Genomic DNA, 21,218 nt, shown 5'->3' on the forward strand with positions numbered 1-21,218 from the left:
ATAGAGAGGGGGGGTTTTAATATGGGATTTGCAGCTCAATCTCTGTGTAATGAGGAACTTTAAGGTGAATAAAGTTCCTATTCAGTTTTGACTGATTAACACAATAGTTAGCATAATTATATATTTCCTTGTCTTTAATACACATGATTGGATGTGGGTTGACGGTCACTAGATTCGATGCTGTATGTTATGGATTAAATCTGTTGATAGTGATTAATGCCAGACTAGAGGTACAAGGACTGTGACAATGATTATTATTGTATTCTGTGAAACAAGGCGGGCCATACTTGCGAACAATAGAAAAGGTTTAAGTGCACATCAGCCAATTAAAATCATTGACGCTACATGTTAGCTGTTCCCATTTCATTACCCGGCACATTTAGCCCTATGCTAACCTAAGCAGGTGGCATTGATTATTTCCTGTAACAAATTCTGTGTGTGCGTGCGTGTGTGTGTCTCACCAGCTGAAATGGCCCCCATGGTGCAGCAGTAGACTGACGGTACTGATTGCCACAAAGACCAGAAATATCTTCTTCTGAGACATGATCCGCCACTTCACTGAGAGAGAGAAAAAGGAGAGCGAGAGGAGGGAGGGACAGAGAAAATGGGAATAAGTAAAAAGGGAGATACAGAGATAAGATGGTGAGAAAGGGAGAGCGATAGAAAGGGGAAACATACTGTATATGCAAAACCAAAGGAGAGAAAGAGGGAGATTTATTTAACGTATAATTGGCCGCATCCATAAGCAAGAGTGTGTATAGTGACTTGGCTTTTGTCACATTTGAATGATAGTGGCATCGGGTTCTTCTCATTAGCCTCTTTGAATATTCATAATTGGCAGTGGACTGGATGTACCTTGCTAGAATACTGAGTATCCATTAGCTCATTCCTCTTAGGGTTAGGGTTAGGGTTGCGTACATTACTGTAAGCAGACCCTGTTGATGGCCTCCCAAGTGGTGCAGTGGTCTAAGGCACTAGAGATCCTGGTTCGAGTCCAGGCTCTGTCGCAGCCGGCTGCGACCGGGAAACCCATGGGGCGGCGCACAATTGGCCCAGCATCGTCCGGGTTAGGGGAGATTTTGGCTGGCAGGGATGTTCTTGTCCCATCGCGCACTAGTGGCTCCTGTGGCGGGCCGGTGCGCAATGCACGCTGACACGGTCGCCAGGCGTACAGTGTTTCCTCTGACACATTGGTGCGGCTGGCTTCCGGATTAAGTGGGCATTGTGTCAAGAAGCAGTGCGGCTTGGCTGGGTTGTGTTTCAGGGGGACGTACGGCTCTCGACCTACGCCTCTCCCGAGTTCGTACGGGAGTTGCAACAACGGGACAAGACTGTAACTACCAATTGGATACCACGAAATTGGGGAGAAAAAGGGGGTAAAAAAATGAGTGAGAGTGGTACACTGTGACAGCTTCCAGGTTGCCTATGTCACCTCACCTCAAGATTCCAAGCCAACCTCCTCTCCTCCTGCATAATAATGGCCTCCTGTCAATGTCGCCTCTTGATTACACTATCCCATTCCTCAGCACGTCAGGTCGGGTTACTTACTGAAATTGTAACCACATTTCCACAACTACTTTCTCTAGTCCAGCAGTTCTCAATCCTGGTCCTGGAGACATTTTTGTTTTTGCCCCAGCATCTAACACACCTGATTCTATTTGAAAGGCTTGATAATGAGTTGATTAGTTGAATCAAGTGTGTTGGTGGTGCTAGGGCAAAAAAACGGAAATGAACACCCTTTGGGTCCCCAGGGCCAGGGTTGAGAAAGACAGCTCTAGTCTACCCCAGGCTCTAACTGTCCTTCGGATGGGAGGTTAAACCGAGGTCTTGACCCACTGTGGTCACTAAAGATCCCATGGCACTTGTTGCCAGTGTAGGGGGTGTTAGGTTCTAACTGAACCATATAAAAACTCACGGACGATTAGTAAAGCTCAAAGCAAGTTTATTCACCCATTGGGTCATACAGCTGCATAAGACAAAGGGTGAGTTGCACCAACATGGTTTAAATTAATCCAGGATTAGAGCTAATCTAGGTTTTGTCAATTTAGGTTTATAATTAATCAAAGATGTGTTGCACCACTTAATTTTAAATCTGGATCAGTTAATCTATGATTTTTTACTTCCGGTTTGGAGCGAGCAGTCGCACCACGCTTCGCTCCACAGGTAATATTACACTTCGCTACATTACAACGGCTTGATTTGTTTGATCTGAGCAATTCTTCTTAGCTAGCTACATAGCCGTCTTTGTATCAAAGATAATTGTGTAGTTTAGAGTAACTGAGTAATTATCGAGGCTAGCTATCTTCGTCCTCCTAACGTAGTCAACACTGCTAGCTGCTAGCTAGCTAGTCATCACTGTTAGCTAGCCAACTTCTACCGACTAGCAGCACCGCAGAAACTATTACATTACAACGTAACGACTTGATTAGTGTGGTGTTAGTGTTAGTTAGCCAGCTACATAGTTGTCTTTGCTGTCTCTGTATCTAAGATAATTGTGTAGTTTGAGTTTGAGTATTATCGAGGTGAGCTAGCCAGCCGCGACGCGGCGCCAGACTTACTCAACACACCTAGTCATCATTAACCCACTGCCAGCTAGCCAACCGTTACCGACTAGCAGCGCTGTAGATACTAATACTTTACAACGGAACGATTTGACTAGTGCAGTGTTACCTAGCTAGCTACTTAGTTGTCTTTGTCATAGCTTGATAATTGTTAGCTAGCCAGCCATCGAGGTTAGCTAGCCAGCTATTTCCGTCCCCCGCGACGCCATTTTTCCTAACCCAGCCAACTATTACCGACGAGCAGCATTGTTGAAACTATATACACTACAAGGAACGTCTTGATTAGTGTTATGTTAGCTAGCTAGCTACAAAGTTGCTTTGTATCATGACAAGGTGTAGTACTGAAACTACCGAGGTTACCTAGCCAGCTACACGTTCAAAGTCAACAACGCAGCCACTGCTAGCTAGCCTACTCCACCAGCCAGCAGTACTGTATCATTTTAGTCAATAACATTTTTGCAACGTAAGCTTAACTTCCTGAACATTCGAGACGTGTAGTCCACTTGTCATTCCAATCTCATTTGCATTAGCGTAGCCTCTTCTGTAGCTTGTCTACTATGTGTCTGTCTATCCCTGTTCTCTCTCCTCTGCACAGGCCATACAAACGCTCCACACCGCGTGGCCGCTGCCACTCTAACCTGGTGGTCCCAGCACGCACGACCCACGTGGAGTTCCAGGTCTCCGGCAGCCTCTGGAACTGCCGGTCTGCGGCCAACAAGGCTGAGTTCATCTCAGCCTATGCTACCCTCCAGTCCCTAGACTTCCTGGCGCTGACGGAAACATGGATTACCACAGATAACACTGCTACTCCTACTGCTCTCTCCTCGTCTGACTACGTGTTCTCGCATACCCCTAGAGCATCGAGCCAGCGGGGTGGTGGCACTGGAATCCTCATCTCTCCCAAGTGGACATTCTCTCTTTCTCCCCTGACCCATCTGTCTATCTCCTCATTTGAATTCCATGCTGTCACAGTTACCAGCCCTTTCAAGCTTAACATCCTTATCATTTATCGCCCTCCAGGTTCCCTTGGAGAGTTCATCAATGAGCTTGACGCCTTGATAAGTTCCTTTCCTGAGGATGGCTCACCTCTCACAGTTCTGGGTGACTTTAACCTCCCCACGTCTACCTTCGACTCATTCCTCTCTGCCTCCTTCTTTCCACTCCTCTCCTCTTTCGACCTCACCCTCTCACCTTCCCCCCTACTCACAAGGCAGGCAATACGCTTGACCTCATCTTTACTAGATGCTGTTCTTCCACTAATCTCATTGCAACTCCCCTCCAAGTCTCCGACCACTACCTTGTATCCTTTTCCCTCTCGCTCTCATCCAACACTTCTCACTCTCCCCCTACTCGGATGGTATTGCGCCGTCCCAACCTTCGCTCTCTCTCTCCCGCTACTCTCTCCTCTTCCATCCTATCATCTCTTCCCTCTGCTCAAACCTTCTCCAACCTAACTCCTGATTCTGCCTCCTCAACCCTCCTCTCCTCCCTCTCTGCATCCTTTGATTTCCTCTGTCCCCTATCCTCCAGGCCGGCTCGGTCCTCCCCTCCTGCTCCGTGGCTCGACGACTCACTGCGAGCTCACAGAACAGGGCTCCGGGCAGCCGAGCGGAAATGGAGGAAAACTCGCCTCCCCTGCGGACCTGGCATCCTTTCACTCCCTCCTCTCTACATTTTCCTCTTCTGTCTCTGCTGCTAAAGCCACTTTCTACCACTCTAAACTCCAAGCATCTGCCTCTAACCCTAGGAAGCTCTTTGCTACCTTCTCCTCCCTCCTGAATCCTCCACCCCCCCCCCCCTCCTCCCTCTCTGCGGATGACTTCGTCAACCATTTTGGAAAGAAGGTTGACGACATCCGATCCTCGTTTGCTAAGTCAAACGACACTGCTGGTCCTGCTCACACTGCCCTACCCTGTGCTTTGACCTCTTTCTCCCCTCTCTCTCCAGATGAAATCTCGCGTCTTGTGACGGCCGGCCGCCCAACAACCTGCCCACTTGACCCTATCCCCTCCTCTCTTCTCCAGACCATTTCCGGAGACCTTCTCCCCTACCTCACCTCGCTCATCAACTCATCCTTGACCGCTGGCTACGTCCCTTCCGTCTTCAAGAGAGCGAGAGTTGCACCCCTTCTGAAAAAACCTACACTCGATCCCTCCGATGTCAACAACTACAGACCAGTATCCCTTCTTTCCTTTCTCTCCAAAACTCTTGAACGCGCCGTCCTTGGCCAGCTCTCTTGCTATCTCTCTCAGAATGACCTTCTTGATCCTAATCAGTCAGGTTTCAAGACTGGGCATTCAAATGAGACTGCTCTTCTCTGTGTCACGGAGGCTCTCCGCACTGCTAAAGCTAATTCTCTCTCCTCTGCTCTCATCCTTCTAGACCTATCTGCTGCCTTTGATACCGTGAACCATCAGATCCTCCTCTCCACCCTCTCCGAGCTGGGCATCTCCGGCACCGCGCACGCTTGGATTGCGTCCTACCTGACAGGTCGCTCCTACCAGGTGGCGTGGCGAGAATCTGTCTCCGCACCACGTGCTCTCACCACTGGTGTCCCCCAGGGCTCTGTTCTTGGCCCACTCCTATTCTCGCTATACACCAAGTCACTTGGCTCTGTCATATCCTCACATGGTCTCTCATATCATTGCTATGCAGATGACACACAATTAATCTTCTCCTTTCCCCCTTCTGACAACCAGGTGGCGAATCGCATCTCTGCATGTCTGGCAGACATATCAGTGTGGATGACGGATCACCACCTCAAGCTGAACCTCGGCAAGACGGAGCTGCTCTTCCTCCCGGGGAAGGACTGCCCGTTCCATGATCTCGCCATCACGGTTGACAACTCCATTGTGTCCTCCTCCCAGAGTGCTAAGAGCCTTGGCGTGACCCTGGACAACACCCTGTCGTTTCTCCACCAACATCAAGGCGGTGACCCGATCCTGTAGGTTCATGCTCTACAACATTCGCAGAGTACGACCCTGCCTCACACAGGAAACGGCGCAGGTCCTAATCCAGGCACTTGTCATCTCCCGTCTGGATTATTGCAACTCGCTGTTGGCTGGGCTCCCTGCCTGTGCCATTAAACCCCTACAACTCATCCAGAACGCCGCAGCCCGTCTGGTGTTCAACCTTCCCAAGTTCTCTCACGTCACCCCGCTCCTCCGCTCTCTCCACTGGCTTCCAGTCGAAGCTCGCATCCGCTACAAGACCATGGTGCTTGCCTACGGAGCTGTGAGGGGAACGGCACCTCCGTACCTTCAGGCTCTGATCAGGCCCTACACCCAAACGAGGGCACTCCGTTCATCCACCTCTGGCCTGCTCGCCTCCCTACCTCTGAGGAAGCACAGTTCCCGCTCAGCCCAGTCAAAACTGTTCGCTGCTCTGGCACCCCAATGGTGGAACAAGCTCCCTCACGACGCCAGGACAGCGGAGTCAATCACCACCTTCCGGAGACACCTGAAACCCCACCTCTTCAAGGAATACCTGGGATAGGATAAAGTAATCCTTCTAACCCCCCCCTTAAAAGATTTAGATGCACTATTGTAAAGTGGTTGTTCCACTGGATATTATAAGGTGAATGCACCAATTTGTAAGTCGCTCTGGATAAGAGCGTCTGCTAAATGACTAAAATGTAATTAACGGTTTTAAACTATGATTAGTGACATGTTACACCAATATATGAGGTATTTCGTGAGTTGAAGCAAAGTAGCTAGCCTACTTGACAAATGAAGCCACAAAGTTGCTGTTCCTTGATAAAATAATAACAATGTAACGTTAGAACTACTGCAACTCCAACGTCAAAGGTTCTCATGGGTTGGCTGATTTGAAGTAAAATCTGTTATTTAGCCAGTACTAGACAGAAAACTCATTCGTTAGCTAACGTTAGCTACTGTAGCTAGCTAGTTTATAAACCATGCTAGCTAGCATAAAATATAATTTATTATTGTTATTACTTATTTAGGCATTTATTATTTGTCCGCAAGCCACCTGATCATGGCACGTCAAAGAGGTTCAAATGTCTGCTTATGAAAAAAACAAACAATTGTTGGCTCTGATGGAGGAATTTAGAAAAGTACTGGAGGATAAAAAGACAGACAACAAGACTGGCAAAAAGAAGGACAGATTTAATGGATCGACACGGATTAAAGATAAGAGGGACCCAAAATCGGATGAAGGAGTGCTGGAAAAACTTAAAAGCGAAGCCAAAAAGGATGCGGCAGAGGAGAGGCGGGGGCTATTTCAGACCGGAGGGGGGCCTCCATCCAAGGGAATTGATCCTCTCTCCCAGAAGATATGCGAGATGATTCTCCAGCAGTTTGCCCCTCTCCATAACCCCTATGATGACAACGGACAACTCGACCCACCAATATTTAGTAAGCATAAATAACTGGTAAATATCAATGACTATAACGCACGTTAAAACTAACGTTAAAGCTACTTCACTACAATGTTACCGTTATCAGCCCCGTTACAGCATGTTGCATAACATCATAATTCGTACCAAGGCTGGACATGTCATAAGCCCCAATTCAAATGTTGTACAAAATGGGCACGTAAATAGCGTACTAATAATGAGGTAATTTTCTTTCTTTCCTTTCCTTTAGTTGTGCTGAGACCCTGTGCTACGGAGAAACAGCAGTGCCTGGATCTTGAACCAGCAGAAAAAAACACCAAACAGGCCAAGCAAACGCCCCAGAACTGTCAGGAACCAAGCTCCTATTGATGTTTTGGAGCTGGAGAGAGAGAAAAATCTACTGCAGATTGAGGTCCTGAATTTACAAAAAGAGCTACTGCAAATTCAGGAACAGAAACTCCTTCAGGGAAACAAATGCCCACTGATCTTTTTATTTATTTAAGCAATTTTTTTAAAACAATGCTTTCCCAAGCAATTTGGTATCCTCCAGTCTTGTCCCCACTCTTGTGTTCTGGTGCTTCCAGTTCCACCCTGTATGGTATTGACAATAACAAAGTCTTACTAATACATTTAGCCTAATTAGGAATTGTATGTGCCAATGAAAATATAATATTGCTTTTTACACGTTACCAATGTTACATTATACACACCTAAGGCTGCAAAATGGTTCTCAATCAAGGTTCTCCTCACAGCATTCCCATTTGCATTGGCAGCATGTTGCACCTGGCCATCTTCTGCATTCTCCTCAGGTAGGTCCTCCTCAGCCTCCTCAGGTAAGTCCTCCTCAGCCTCCTCAGGTAGGTCCTCCTCAGCCTCCTCAGGTAGGTCCTCCTCAGCCTCCTCAGGTTGGTCCTCCTCAGCCTCCTCAGGTAGGTCCTCCTCAGCCTCCTCAGGTAGGTCCTCCTCAGGCTCTTCAGGTAGGTCCTCCTCAGCCTCCTCAGGTAGGTCCTCCTCAGCCTCCTCAGGTAGGTCCTCCTCAGCCTCCTCAGGTAGGTCCTCCTCAGCCTCCTCAGGTAAGTCCTCCTCAGCCTCCTCAGGTAGGTCCTCCTCAGCCTCCTCAGGTAGGTCCTCCTCAGCCTCAGGTAGGTCCTCCTCAGCCTCCCCAGGTAGGTCCTCCTCAGCCTCCTCAGGTAGGTCCTCCTCAGCCTCTTCAGGTAGGTCCTCCTCAGCCTCCTCAGGTAGGTCCTCCTCAGCCTCCTCAGGTAGCTCGTCTTCTTTTCTCTTGCCAAAGTTATACAGTACCGCCACTGCAATAATGATTGTCAGTGTAGTGTCCGTCTTCGTGCGGAGGCCCTCCTTTAGGCAGGGGAAATCTTTTTTTCCACACTCCAAAAACTCTCTTTATGTGACCTCTGGCCAGGATGTGAGAGGTGTTGTATTCTCTCTCTTCAGGTGACTGGGGGTTTAAAGGGGGAGTCATAAGGTACCCCCGACAGGCATATCCATTGTCACCTAGTAGGTGGCCTTCATATGGTCCCCTTTCCAGAATTGCACACAGACGACTATTGTCAAAGATTCTGCTGTCATGGGTGGATCCTGGCCATCTAGCTACGATGTTGGTGAGCTGACCTTGGTCATCACAGACAGCCTGCACGTTGATGGAGCAGTAACCTTTACGATTACGGAAGAGTTCTCCATTCTCACCACCAGGGTTGGGAATAGGAATGTGTGTACAGTCTATTGCCCCTAGTACACCTAGGAATCTAGCTCTCCTGTAAAATCCAGCTGTTGTTTCCTCTGTAGGCTTGAACCTTATGTACTGGAAACCATATATCCCGAGGCTGCATTTATTGTAGCTGGGGATTTCAACAAAGCAAATTTGAGAACAAGGCTACCTAAATTCTATCATCATATTGATTGTAGCACTCGTGCGGGCAATACACTGGATCACTGCTCAGCAAGGCAATCAAACAAGCGAAATGTCGGTATAGGGGCAAAGTGGAGTCGCAATTCAACGGCTCAGACGCGAGACGTATGTGGCAGGGTCTACAGGCATTCACGGACTACAAAAAGAAAACCAGCCATGTCACGGACACCGACGTCTTACTTCCAGACAAACTAAACACCTTTTTTGCCTGCTTTGAGGATAATACAGTGCCACCGACGCGGCCCGCTACCAAGGACTGTGGGCTCTCCTTCTCCGTGGCCTACATGAGTAAGACATTTAAACGTGTTAATCCACGCAAGGCTGCCGGTCCAGATGGCATCCCTAGCCGTGTCCTCAGAGCACGCACAGACCAGCTGGCTGGTGTGTTTATAGACATATTCAACCTCTCCCTATCCCAGTCTGCTGTCCCCACATGCTTCAAGATGGCCACCATTGTTCCTGTACCCAAGAAGGCAAAGGTAACTGAACTAAATGACTATCGCCCCGTAACACTCACTTCTGTCATCATGAAGTGCTTTGAGAGACTAGTCGAGGATCATATCAACTCCACCTTACCTGCCACCCCAGACCCACTTCAATTTGCATACCGCCCCAAAAGGTCCACAGACGATGCAATCTCCATCACACTGCACACTGCCCTATCCCATCTAGAGAAGAGGAACACCTATGTAAGAATGCTAGTCATTGACTACAGCTCAGCATTCAACAGAATAGTACCTTCCAAGCTCATCATTAAGCTTGAGGCCCTGGGTCTCAACCCCGCCCTGTGCAATTGGTTCCTGGACTTCCTGACGGGCCACCCCCAGGTGGTGAAGGGAGGAAAAAACATCTCCACTACGCTGATCCTCAACACTGGGGCCCCACAAGGGTGCATGCTCAGCCCCCTCCTGTACTCCCTGTTCACCCATGACTGCGTGACCATGCACATATCCAACTCAATCATCAAGTTTGCAGACGACACAACAGTAGTGGGCTTAATTACCAACAACGACGAGACAGCCTACAGGGAGGAGGTGAGGGCACTCGGAGTGTGGTGTCAGGAAAATAACCTCTCACTCAACATCAACAAAACAAAGGAGATTATCGTGGACTTCAGGAAACAGTAGAGGGAGCCTCCCCTATCCACATCGACGGGACAGCACTGGAGAAGGTGGAAAGTTTTAAGTTCCTCGGCATACACATCACGGACAAACTGAAATGGTCCACCCGCACAGACAGTGTGGTGAAGAAGGCGCAACAGCGCCTCTTCATCCTCAGGAGGCTGAAGAAATTTGGCTTAACACCTAAAACCCACAAACTTTTACAGATGCACAATTGAGTGCATCCTGTCGGGCTTTATCACCGCCCACAACCGCAAGGCTCTCCAGAGGGTGGTGTGGTCTGCACAATGCATCACCGGGGGCAAACTCCATGCCATCCAGGACACCTACAGCACCCGATGTCACAGGAAGGCCAAAAGGATCATCAAGGACAACAACCACCTGAGCAACTGCCTGTTCACCCCGCTACCCCAGAAGGCGAGGTCAGTACAGGTGCATCAAAGCTTGGACCGAGAGACTGAAAAACAGCTTCTATCTCAAGGCCATAAGACTGTTAAACAGCCTTCACTAACACAGAGAGGCTGCTGCCTACATACAGACTTGAAATCATTGGCCACTTTAATAAATGGATCACTAGTCACTTTAATAATGCCACTTTAATAATGTTGACATATATTGTATTCCTCATCTCATATGTATATACTGTATTTTATACCATCTATTGCATCTTGCCTATGCGGTCATCGCTCATTCATGTATTTATATGTACATATTCTAATTCCATCCCTTTATTTAGATTTGTTTGCATTAGGTAGTTGTTTTATTACTGTTAGATATTACTGCACTGTCGGAACTAGAAGCACAGGCATTTCGCTACACTCACAATAACATCTGCTAACCATGTGTATGTGACCAATAAAATTTGATTTGATGTCAGACTGGCAATAACATTGGACATTCTGACTACAATCCTGTAGACGGTTGACTTGTGGAGTCCAAAAAGGTCCTCATCCATCATCTGGATAACTTCCAGTTGCGTAGAACCGTAGAGTCACCAAGAGCTAAAGTAGTGGGGGTGCAGCCGCGTTTCTATCACTCCCATGCTTAATGGTTGGTCCAACCTTTCTTTCCAGTTGCATTACAGAGTCCTTGGAGAAGCGGCACCTCCTTGAAAACGCATCATTATCATAAAACTCAACAGGATTAAACCTTGTCTCTAATTATTCTCTGAGGAACTCTGTCATTTTGGTCTCTCCACAGTAGTTATGCTGCCACTTTATCAGTTAAACCACCTCAAGTGGCAGTTTAGAATTAATCTCCAATCTAAGTTTATATTTTTAACAAGAATTCATTGAGCAACAGGCTTAAAATATATCTAGGTTTAAAGTGAAAACGACATTAGATTAAAGGAAACATTTAATTTAACTATGATTAATTTAAAACTAGGTTTAACATTTGGTGCAACAAGATGAACAATCTTCCCTGTGGCTCAGTTGGTAGAGCATGGTGTTTGCAACGCAAGCATGGTGTGTGCAACGCCAGGGTTGTGGGTTTGATTCCCATGGGGGGCCAGTACAAAAAAAAGAAAAATGCATGAAATGTATGTGTTCACTAATGTAAGTCGCTCTGCTAAATGATGTAAAATGATAAATCTTGATTCAACCCAGTTTAAGAGTTAATCCATGTTAGTGCATCCCACACAAAGACATGTTTCTTGGCGCTACGGTAATGCTTGCCGTGTGGTAGCAGAGAAAAACAGTCCATGTGTCACGACTTCTACAGAAGGTGGCTCCTCTCCCTGTTCGGGCGGCGCTCGGCGGTTGTCGTCGCCGGTCTACTAGCTGCCACCGATCCCTTTTCCTTTTCGTTTGGTTTTGTCTTTCTTGTGTTTCACCTGTTTTGAGTTTAGGTTCATTAGTGGGTTATTTATTCTCGCCCTACCAGTTTGGGTTCATGCGGGATTGTTTTGTTTTACCTGTCGTGGTTTTGGGTTGCGTTGTATTTTCTTTGTCTTTAGTGGACAGGCGTACTTTCTGGATTGCGTTCCGGACCTTTTTGGGTGGACTACTTATTCTGGTCATGTGCCTGTTCATTTTGTTTGGACTCAGGAATAAACGCTCTTCTCTTGCATATTTGGTCTCCTGCACCTGACTTCACCCCCCCCCCACCTCTCCTTGGGAGAACTGACATTCTTTGGTTCTTCCTCTGACACCGCCTGGTATAGAGGTCCTAGATGGCAGGAAGCTTGGCCCCAGTGATGTACTCGGTCGTACGCACTACTTCCTGTAGTGCCTTGCGGTCAGAGTCCGAGCAGTTGCTCTCGATGGTGCAGCTGTATAACCTTTTGAGGATCTGGGGACCCATGCCAAATCTTTTCAGTCTCCTGAGGGGGAATAGGCTTTGTCGTAACCTCTTCAAGACTGTCTTAGTGTGTTTGGACCATGATAGTTTGTTGGTGATGTGGACACCAAGAAACTTGAGGCTCTCCACCCGCTCCGCTGCAGCCCCGTCGATGAGAATGGGGGCATGCTTGGTCCTCCTTTTCCTGTAGTCCACAATCATCTCCTTTGTCTTGATCATGTTGAGGGAAAGGTTGTTGTCCTGGCACCACACGGCCAGGTCTCTGACCTCCTCCCTATAGGCTGTCTCATCATTGTCGGTGATCAGGCCTACCACTGTTGTGTCATCGGCAAACTTGATGATGGTGTTGGAGTCATGCCGGGCCATGCAGTCATGAGTAAACGGGAGTACAGGAGGGGCATGCACCCCTGAGTGGCCCCCGTGTTGAGGATCAGTGTGGCGGATGTGTTGTTACTTACCCTTACATTCTCCTCCTACAGATAACCATTAACTTCTGGTGTAGAAACCAGACTATGGCACTCAATATATTACCTGGTAATTAACAATATTTCAAGTTTAGAGTCAGAACCCATCAGTCCCCCATTTTGAACATTTAACTCCATACTGTTCAACATTAAATTAACTTGGAAATGACTTATAAATGAACCAACAATGATAATAAAACATAAAAAAACATGATTAACATTCACAGTTAATGATTAGGTTTACAACTCCGAAACGTATGGCCTCTGATCTATAATGACACTATGCACACTCTTATCTCTATCTCTCATCGGACAACAGCATGACATCTCAACTGGAGTTTTTGGCTTTCTCCATTTCAGCTTCTGGTTCCTAAGAGAGTGATAGCACAAGACTTGGAAAGCAAAGAGAAACACAACGCATAGCAACTATTAATAGAAGGGTGTAACTATGCATAATTATATATGCAAAGAAAAACCAAAGTTTGATAACATGACAATTCCCACTCTCTCTTCACCTGACTCTATGCCTTCAGGATACTTTCCTTCTGGGTTCCACAAAAATGAAGGCCCTAAAAAAACCTCCTCATGCTTTCACCCAGTCTTCCCCCTTTCAGACCACAAGCTGGCTCCAAGAGGTGTTCCCAAACCGTGTCATTTTCACTTTGCTCCCCTTCTCCTTCTTCCTCCTTGGCCACCCGATATATACGTGCGGTGGCCTTAATCCCTTTGGGTCCCCAGGGCCAGGGTTGAGAAAGAAAGTCCTAGTCTACTCCAAGCTTTACCTGTCCTTCGGATGGGAGGTTAAACCAAGGTCTTGACCCACTGTGGTCACTAAGGATCCATTGGCACTTGTTGCTAGCGTAGGGGCGTTAATCCATGTGTTCTGAATTCCCAAAATGGCCGCTCAATACCACCACTAGATCTACGTTGCCCATACTATTACTATGTACTGTATGTCCAGAATATAGCCCTAGCAGATTGCTATATAGTTACAATATGGCCCCATTGACCTCCATTGAAGATCACGAGTGTACTTACCAAGACATATGTTTCATTTAGTGCCACAGACAGACAGACTTCAACCAGACTGATGAGATGTTGCCCAGATAACAGCAGAGAAAAAGGGCCCAGAGGCACACAGATGCACACACACACACACACACACACACACACACACACACACACACACACACACACACACACACACACACACACACACACACACACACACACACACACACACACACACACACACACACACCATTTTGCAGCGGTAAGATGAGCCGTGGTTTTAAGCAGTGAGTGTGTGTGTGGTGTGTGTCTATGAGTGAGCCACCCCGCATGGTGGATCAGGTGTCATGGAGAGTTAATAAGAAAGGGATTTAAGTGGCTCTCTGTCAGTGAGCCCCAGATTCTGGTCACACACACACACACACACACACACACACACACACACACACACACACACACACACACACACACACACACACACACACACACACACACACACACACACACACACACACACACACACACACACACACACACACACACACACACACACACACAGACTACTACTACTAAATCATAGTCGTGTATTGGGTGTCGGGTGTCAGCCTCCTGTGCTGTCATATCTGTGCCAATCGCTGTGAAACCCAATCAGGCCTTTTTAATTAAACACGGCTTCTTTCTAGTGTGGCCAGAGTCTGTGTCTCTCTGTCTTTGTGTGTTTTGACCTAAAAAAGATTTTGCGACAATCTCTTTTGTTACGGCGTCGTAAATAAAGCCTTGCCATCCATTATGTGATCAGTTTAGTTTTAGAAAAAGGGCAGAGTTATTTGTCCACATTAGAGCTGTTTACATCAGTGTCTTTCACTAACGTCACAGTCATTTCAGTGTGACGTGAAGGAATTCAATCTGTCAGTTTCTCTTCATTTCTCTGTTGCTTCTCTCTGTCGATCTTTTCTTTCCTTTCCTTTTCTCTCTCTATCTATCTCTCCCTCCCTCTATCTTCTTTGCTCTCTCTCTCCCTTTTTATTTCTCCAGCCCTCTATTTTCTTTTACAATAATTCTACACCAATCATTGTCAGACTGTGGAGTCAAAGTACGTCAAACACGCCGTGAAACGAACAACACACATCTTGCGTGACCGACACAAAAGTTATTTGAGGCTAGCCTTAATGAAGTAATGAGCAGACCTTCACGCTAGCTAACTCTCAACTCCCTCTGGCCCAATGGCAGATGCTTATAGTCGATGCTGACGGCGTCTTGTCCTGACTTCATACGTTGACCCCTAACCTTTGACCCTATACGACCGTAGATTACTTTCTGTCAGAGACCTCCCTCACTAGGTTTTCTAGTGGACACAAGACCCACAAACCTATTATCAAATTGGTCAGTTCAGGATGAAGTAACAGGACTATGATTTAGATTAGATTTTGAACTATCCCTTTACAGGACTAATGAAACAAACACCCCAAAAATATTTTTCTGTCAGAGACCTCCCTCGCTAGGTTTTCTAGTGGACACAAGACCCACAAACCTATTATCAAATTGGTCAGTTCAGGATGAAGTAACAGGACTATGATTTAGATTAGATTTACCTCCACACTGTTCCCTCTAATTTGTTGGGGCACTGAGCAAATTTGTGGTCTTGTGAACAGAAACTTGAACATTGTGAAAATGTTGTGCAACTTCCAGCGCGTTTACAGTGAACACTGAGGCTGTACCCTTACAGTTTTAGACAGTAGCCAATAGGCTATTGTGGCTATTTGAGCATAATGTAGGCCTACCAACAAAACCAATGGAGCAAATCCCATAACATTTTCACATGGAAATAGCTTTTGATATCTTTGATATAGCCCACAATAGCCTATATGGGGTGTTCAATGCAGGTCTACATTGCATGAGACTTTAAAAAAATGTTTTGACATTATGAAGGTCTTGACATTAATTAATTATAACACCATGGGTCAAATAGGTGACTGTAAATTGTGTTGTATGATGCAAGAAGCCACTTTACAAAAGAAAATGTGTTATTTTTATTATACAGAGAATTAGACAGTGTAGGCTACCCTTCTGCCTATTGGCTTATTTGCATATTCAAACCTGCCTCAAAATACAACACTGCCTCTTTAATTAAGACGTCAGCTTTTTCTCAAAGACAGCTTTAAATGTAGCATACAAATTCTGTGCTCTTGTAGGAAGCAGTAACGCCCCACTGCTGACCTATACTTATCTAAAACTAGGCTAATAACTCGCTAACTAGCAAAGAATATCAACAAATGTGCGCATGCACATGCACTCTGATCTGAACTGATCTGAAAAGTGCATTCACTCAAAGGTGATTGAAAGATATAATATAATTCTACTCCGTTGCGTTCTGGCTCTGCCTACAACAAAATCACAGACTCAATCTTGCAAAGTTAGATTAGTTTTGGTTTGTTGCATTTGAAAAGGGGCTGATATAATGTTGATTTGATCACAGGGAAAGATGTTGATCTATATAGTGCAAACTAATAGGGTGAACTCTGTGAAGTTCAATCTCTTGCGTCTTTGCGAGGCCTGGCATTTCTTCTGCGCGGCAGTCCGAGGTAGTGCGCGGCTTTGAGGGAACATTGTTGGTAACACCTAATAAGGATTATAAATCCTTTATAAATGATTATACATGCATTTTGGGTGAACTATCCCTTTACAGTGCTGTGGGGAATGAATGACCCTCCCTCCCTCCCTCCCTCCCTCCCTCCCTCCCTCCCTCCCTCCCTCCCTCCCTCCCTCCCTCCCTCCCTCCCTCCCTCCCTCCCTCCCTCCCTTTGTTATAAAATATGACTGGCGTAGGGACAGATGTCAACCAGTGGTAAGGGTCACACTGCTACAGTAATACCACACACACACGGCTGGCTGACTGACATGCGATGCTCCAGCTGTTCACTCTGCACTCTGCCGCTGGGGAGATGACCCGTCGTCAGAGCTTGGGTAAGGAGCGAGCGTCTCCGGCGGCAACTAAGGGCATGGGGAATATACCCTCTAACTGCACTATCCCCCACTCTGTCTCTCTTTTCTCTCTCTCTTTCTCTATACCCTCTCTCCTTGTCTCTCTCTCTCTCTCTCTCTCTCTCTCTCGCTCACTCTACTCTCTCTCTCTCCCTCTTTCTCTTTCTCTCCACTCTCTCTCTACCCACTCTCGCTCTCTCTTTCTCTACCCACTCTCTCCTCTCTCTCTTTCTACCCTCTCTCGCTCCCTCTCTTTCTCTCTCTACCCTCTCTCTCGCTCTCTCTCTACCCTCTACCCTCTCTCTCCATCTCTCTTTCTCTCTCTCTTTCTACCCTCTCTCGCTCCCTCTCTTTCTCTCTCTACCCTCTCTCTCTCTCTCGCTCTCTCTCTACCCTCTCTCCCTCTCCCTCTCTCTCTCTCTCTCTCTCTCTCTCTCTCTCTCTCTCTCTCTCTCTACCCTCTCTCTCCCTCTCTCACCGCTCTCTCTGTACCCTCTCTCTCTATTTCTCTAGTCCAGGAATGGGCAACTTTGATGGAGGTAGGGGCCAGAAAACATCTGAACTCATCACGAAGGGCCACAGTTGCTTGCGGGTCTGCGTACCCTCATCCATACCCCCCCCAGTCTAACCCCCCCCAACCTTGATGCTTTAGCCGTTCCCTATTAGCGACCATGTGGAGAGAGAGAGAGAGAACTTCTGTAACAAACTCTCTCTCTTTCAGCGTGTTCCACTTGAAGGTTACAGAGGCACATAGAAGGGAGAGGAGGGATGAAGGGATGGATACGTCTCAATGGTATTGCAGTGACACAGACACAGTGACAGCAGCGCAGCACTAAATAGAACATATTAAAACACTATCATCAGATCTTAATGGACTATAGTCTGTGACAGAATTCCATCTGGGAATTCTAGAGTTCCATCGTCTCCTTCTGACACCAATTGATCAAAATAAGATATTCCAGAGATTCCGATCGGACCAGTCACAGTAGTTATTACAGAAGATGTCACGCTATAGCTCTGAACACGCATCCTGTGTGTGTGTGTGTGTGTGTGTGTGTGTGTGTGTGTGTGTGTGTGTGTGTGTGTGTGTGTGTGTGTGTGTGTGTGTGTGTGTGTGTGTGTGTGTGTGTGGCATCATCATGGAAACACTATAGATCAGTGTATATGTCTGTCTGTCTGTCTGTCTGTCTAATAGCTGGTTTTCTCAACTCCACGATATGTACATCACATCAACGGAGTTGAGCGGAGATGACTGTGGGCGGAGTTTACCTCCGACTACATCCAGCCACTGTCGGTCAATACGAGGAAACAGTCGGTGGTTGTATTTGACAAAAGTTTTATTAAAAAGTATCGATTTCAGCAAACAAAGAAAGGCACGCAGCTACAGAGGAAAATACATCGGTACATTGCAAGGGTTTAGGAATTGACATTTTTGCAAGTATCGACTGACAGCGACTCGATGTAGTCAGCGGTAAACTCCGCCCACAGTCGTCTCCGCTCAACTCCGTTGATGTGACGTACATATGGGGGACTTGAGAAACTCAGCTATCTGTCAGAGACTACAGTGGATGTACTCGATTGAGAACTGCATTGGGGGAAAAAATGGGGGAAAAAAGAGGGAAAGAGAGGGAAAGAGAGCCACCCCATCATAGCCCTTCTATATGTTGTAAGTCGTACAAATGTAATCGTCAAATCCAGAGAGGCACATCCAAAAAAAGGGAAATCCACTACTTTACCCCTTTATTCACACGACCATAACGCTAGAGCTAGGATAGCTAATGTGTGTGTATGTGCGTTTGTATATAGATTCAGAAGCCTGACAGGGAAAGGTACTTTTTCATATTCAGGAGCCTCTGAGTGGAATAGTCTGCCTCTGCCTGTTCAAACTATTCCAACTCTCTGTATCTTTCAAAGGAAAGTGATATCCTGGTTGATGGATAGGGTGCTTCTGTGAGCAATCCCTCCTAGCCCAATGAGGATGACCAAATAGAGTTCCTTTGTGTATGGTACGTATATGTTGTTGTGTTTATATGGCTAAATAACCAAATTGACCTGCCATTTTAGCTTCCGTTTTTTTAAATTTTTTATCCTGCCACATATGCCCAACTTGCTAAATGCTATCATGAAAGAGGAACCCAAAGGAAAAAAGTCAGACTTTTTGTTGTTTATCCTCGATAATTCTTAATCAAGTGCATCATTTTGTATGTGTACCTTGTTTTAAACGATCAAATAAACTAAACTCAACTAAATGTGACATCATTTTCACAGGGACTCCAGGGCCATATGTATCCAGCGTCTCACTCAGAGTAGGAGTGCTGATCTAGGATCAGGTCCATGTAATCTTTTCATTGTGATCTAAAAGACTAAACTGATCCTAAATAAGCACTCCTGCTCTGATATGCCTGAGAAGTACGGCCCCAGTTCTTAGGGGGCTGTTTGCTTGCATAAGTCTTAAGTATTATATTCTTCTTGGAATCCTCAGAATCAATCTGATATACAACGGCTTGAAATTGTACTTCGCACTGCCTCCCAATCCTGCTCTCCCTCTCTCCTCATCTGCCCTCCACCCATCTTCTCTTTATCTGCTCTTCCTGAAAAACGTCCTCATCCCTCCTCCTCCCTTCTCTCTATCCCCTCCATCCCCTCACTTACCCCACATTCATCTTTTCTCCTTTCTCCTCACCCACCTTACATCCCTTCTCTACCCCCCTCCTCTCTTACTCCATCCCTCTTTTCCCCTAAATTCTACCCCCTCCCCTCCTCCTACCTCTCCAGCCCAACCTCTTCTCCCCTTCTCCTCAACCACCCTCCATCCCTCCTCTCTACCCGTACCTCTACCCCCCACCTCTTCCCTCATTCTCCTCACCCCCCTCCATCCCCCCTATCTCTACCCCTCCCCTCCTCCTCCCCCCCAGCCCAACCCTTTCTCCCCTTCTCCTACCCACCCGCCATCCTTCTTTCTTCCCCCCAGCCCAACCACTTCTCCCCTGCTCTTCGCCTCCAGCCCAACCCTTTCTCCCCTTCTCCTCACCAACCCTACATCCTAACCCCTTCTCCCTACAGTAAGCCCATTCACTTTCAGACCCTTTCCCAGCAGTGTTTTGTCTGCATCCCAAATTGCACCCTATTCCATTTATCGTGCACAATGGAACCCATAGGGCTCTTGTCAAATGTAGTGCACTATAGAGGGAGCAGGGTGCCATTTGGGACACAGCCTTTGTCTTGGGCCACACCCCGTTAGCCAGACACACATTGAGACAGATTCTTTGTGGTCCTGAGAGGTTCATTACTGTTCTGCTGCCTCTATGAAGGAGTTTCATAGAAACAACACTTCTCCCTAAACGACCCCACGCAGAGAGAGATAGAGAGAGACAGAGAGACTAAAAGCAAGCTATATAAAGACTGTAATGTTTTTCCAAATATGACAGTGCCATTTATAGAAAAATACAGTTGAATAGCAAACATACAAGTAATTTGGAGCAACACAGGCAATCGCCATTTTCTCAAAGGCCTATTCCAACATGAACTACAAAAACGGTCTGTGAGTCTTTCAAATCACCCAGACAGACCATTACTGACTGCCTCAATTTCTATCAAAAATAGAACCCAGAAATAGACCCAATTCTCTAAAACACTAAAAAAGCTTGCTCTACTTTCTTTGTTTTTGAGAGCAGAAGGATTAAAAAAAGCATGCAGGCCAGTGCTGCTTATTAAACTGACATATCAGCTGTTCATTTACATAAGAAACATCCTCATCGCTAAATGAGTTTACATTTTGGGTCCCTCTTCTCCAAAACACACTTTAATCACACACACACACACACTGCCAAGCATGGCCAGTTACCACGATGCTATCGGTGCTGCCTGCGTCCAATTTAGCGAGAGAGTTGTTAACAGTACTCTGTTATGAAACCACATTATCAAGGTCTTCACACTGCCCTCTCTACACACAGAGAACAGTTGCATTGCTAGTTGGCCAGGACTTGTTTCCCTAATTGTAGCACTACCTCTCCATTACCTCATTGTTTTCACCTCTCTCATAGAAAACACACGTTCTCTCTCTCTCTCACACACACACACACACACACACACACACACACACACACACACACACACACACACACACACACACACACACACACACACACACACACACACACACACACACACACACACACACACACACACACACACACACAGCCTAACCCTGCTGTTAAGCACAACAGCGATTACCAGCACTCGCCAGGCCAAAGGCAATCCGTGTGTGTGTGTGTGTGTGTGTGTGTGTGTGCCAGCCAAGGCAGCTAGACTGTGATTTGTTTGAGTATAGTTTAGTTTTCCACAGTGTACTTGAAAGAGCAGCAGCAGCAAGTAAGGAATGTGAGGTTTGTTTAATGAATCTAAACGTGTGTGTGTGTGTGTGTGTGTGTGTGTGTGTGTGTGTGTGTGTGTGTGTGTGTGTGTGTGTGTGTGTGTGTGTGTGTGTGTGTGTGT

At 46.6% G+C, this 21,218-nt stretch overlaps 1 protein-coding gene across 1 annotated transcript in view; it reads right to left on the reverse strand.

Moving 5' to 3' along the window:
* Nucleotides 1-21,218, reverse strand: part of gal3st3 (galactose-3-O-sulfotransferase 3) — a 38,411-nt gene that overhangs the window by 3,102 nt on the left and 14,091 nt on the right. The window contains exon 2 of the mRNA XM_014207087.2: nucleotides 462-558. Coding sequence (XP_014062562.1) covers nucleotides 462-544 — 83 coding nt within the window. The 5' untranslated portion in view covers nucleotides 545-558. The remainder of the gene's footprint in view (nucleotides 1-461; nucleotides 559-21,218) is intronic.

Source organism: Salmo salar, chromosome ssa07 (genome assembly GCF_905237065.1).
Source record: "Salmo salar chromosome ssa07, Ssal_v3.1, whole genome shotgun sequence".
Taxonomy (NCBI): domain Eukaryota; kingdom Metazoa; phylum Chordata; class Actinopteri; order Salmoniformes; family Salmonidae; genus Salmo; species Salmo salar.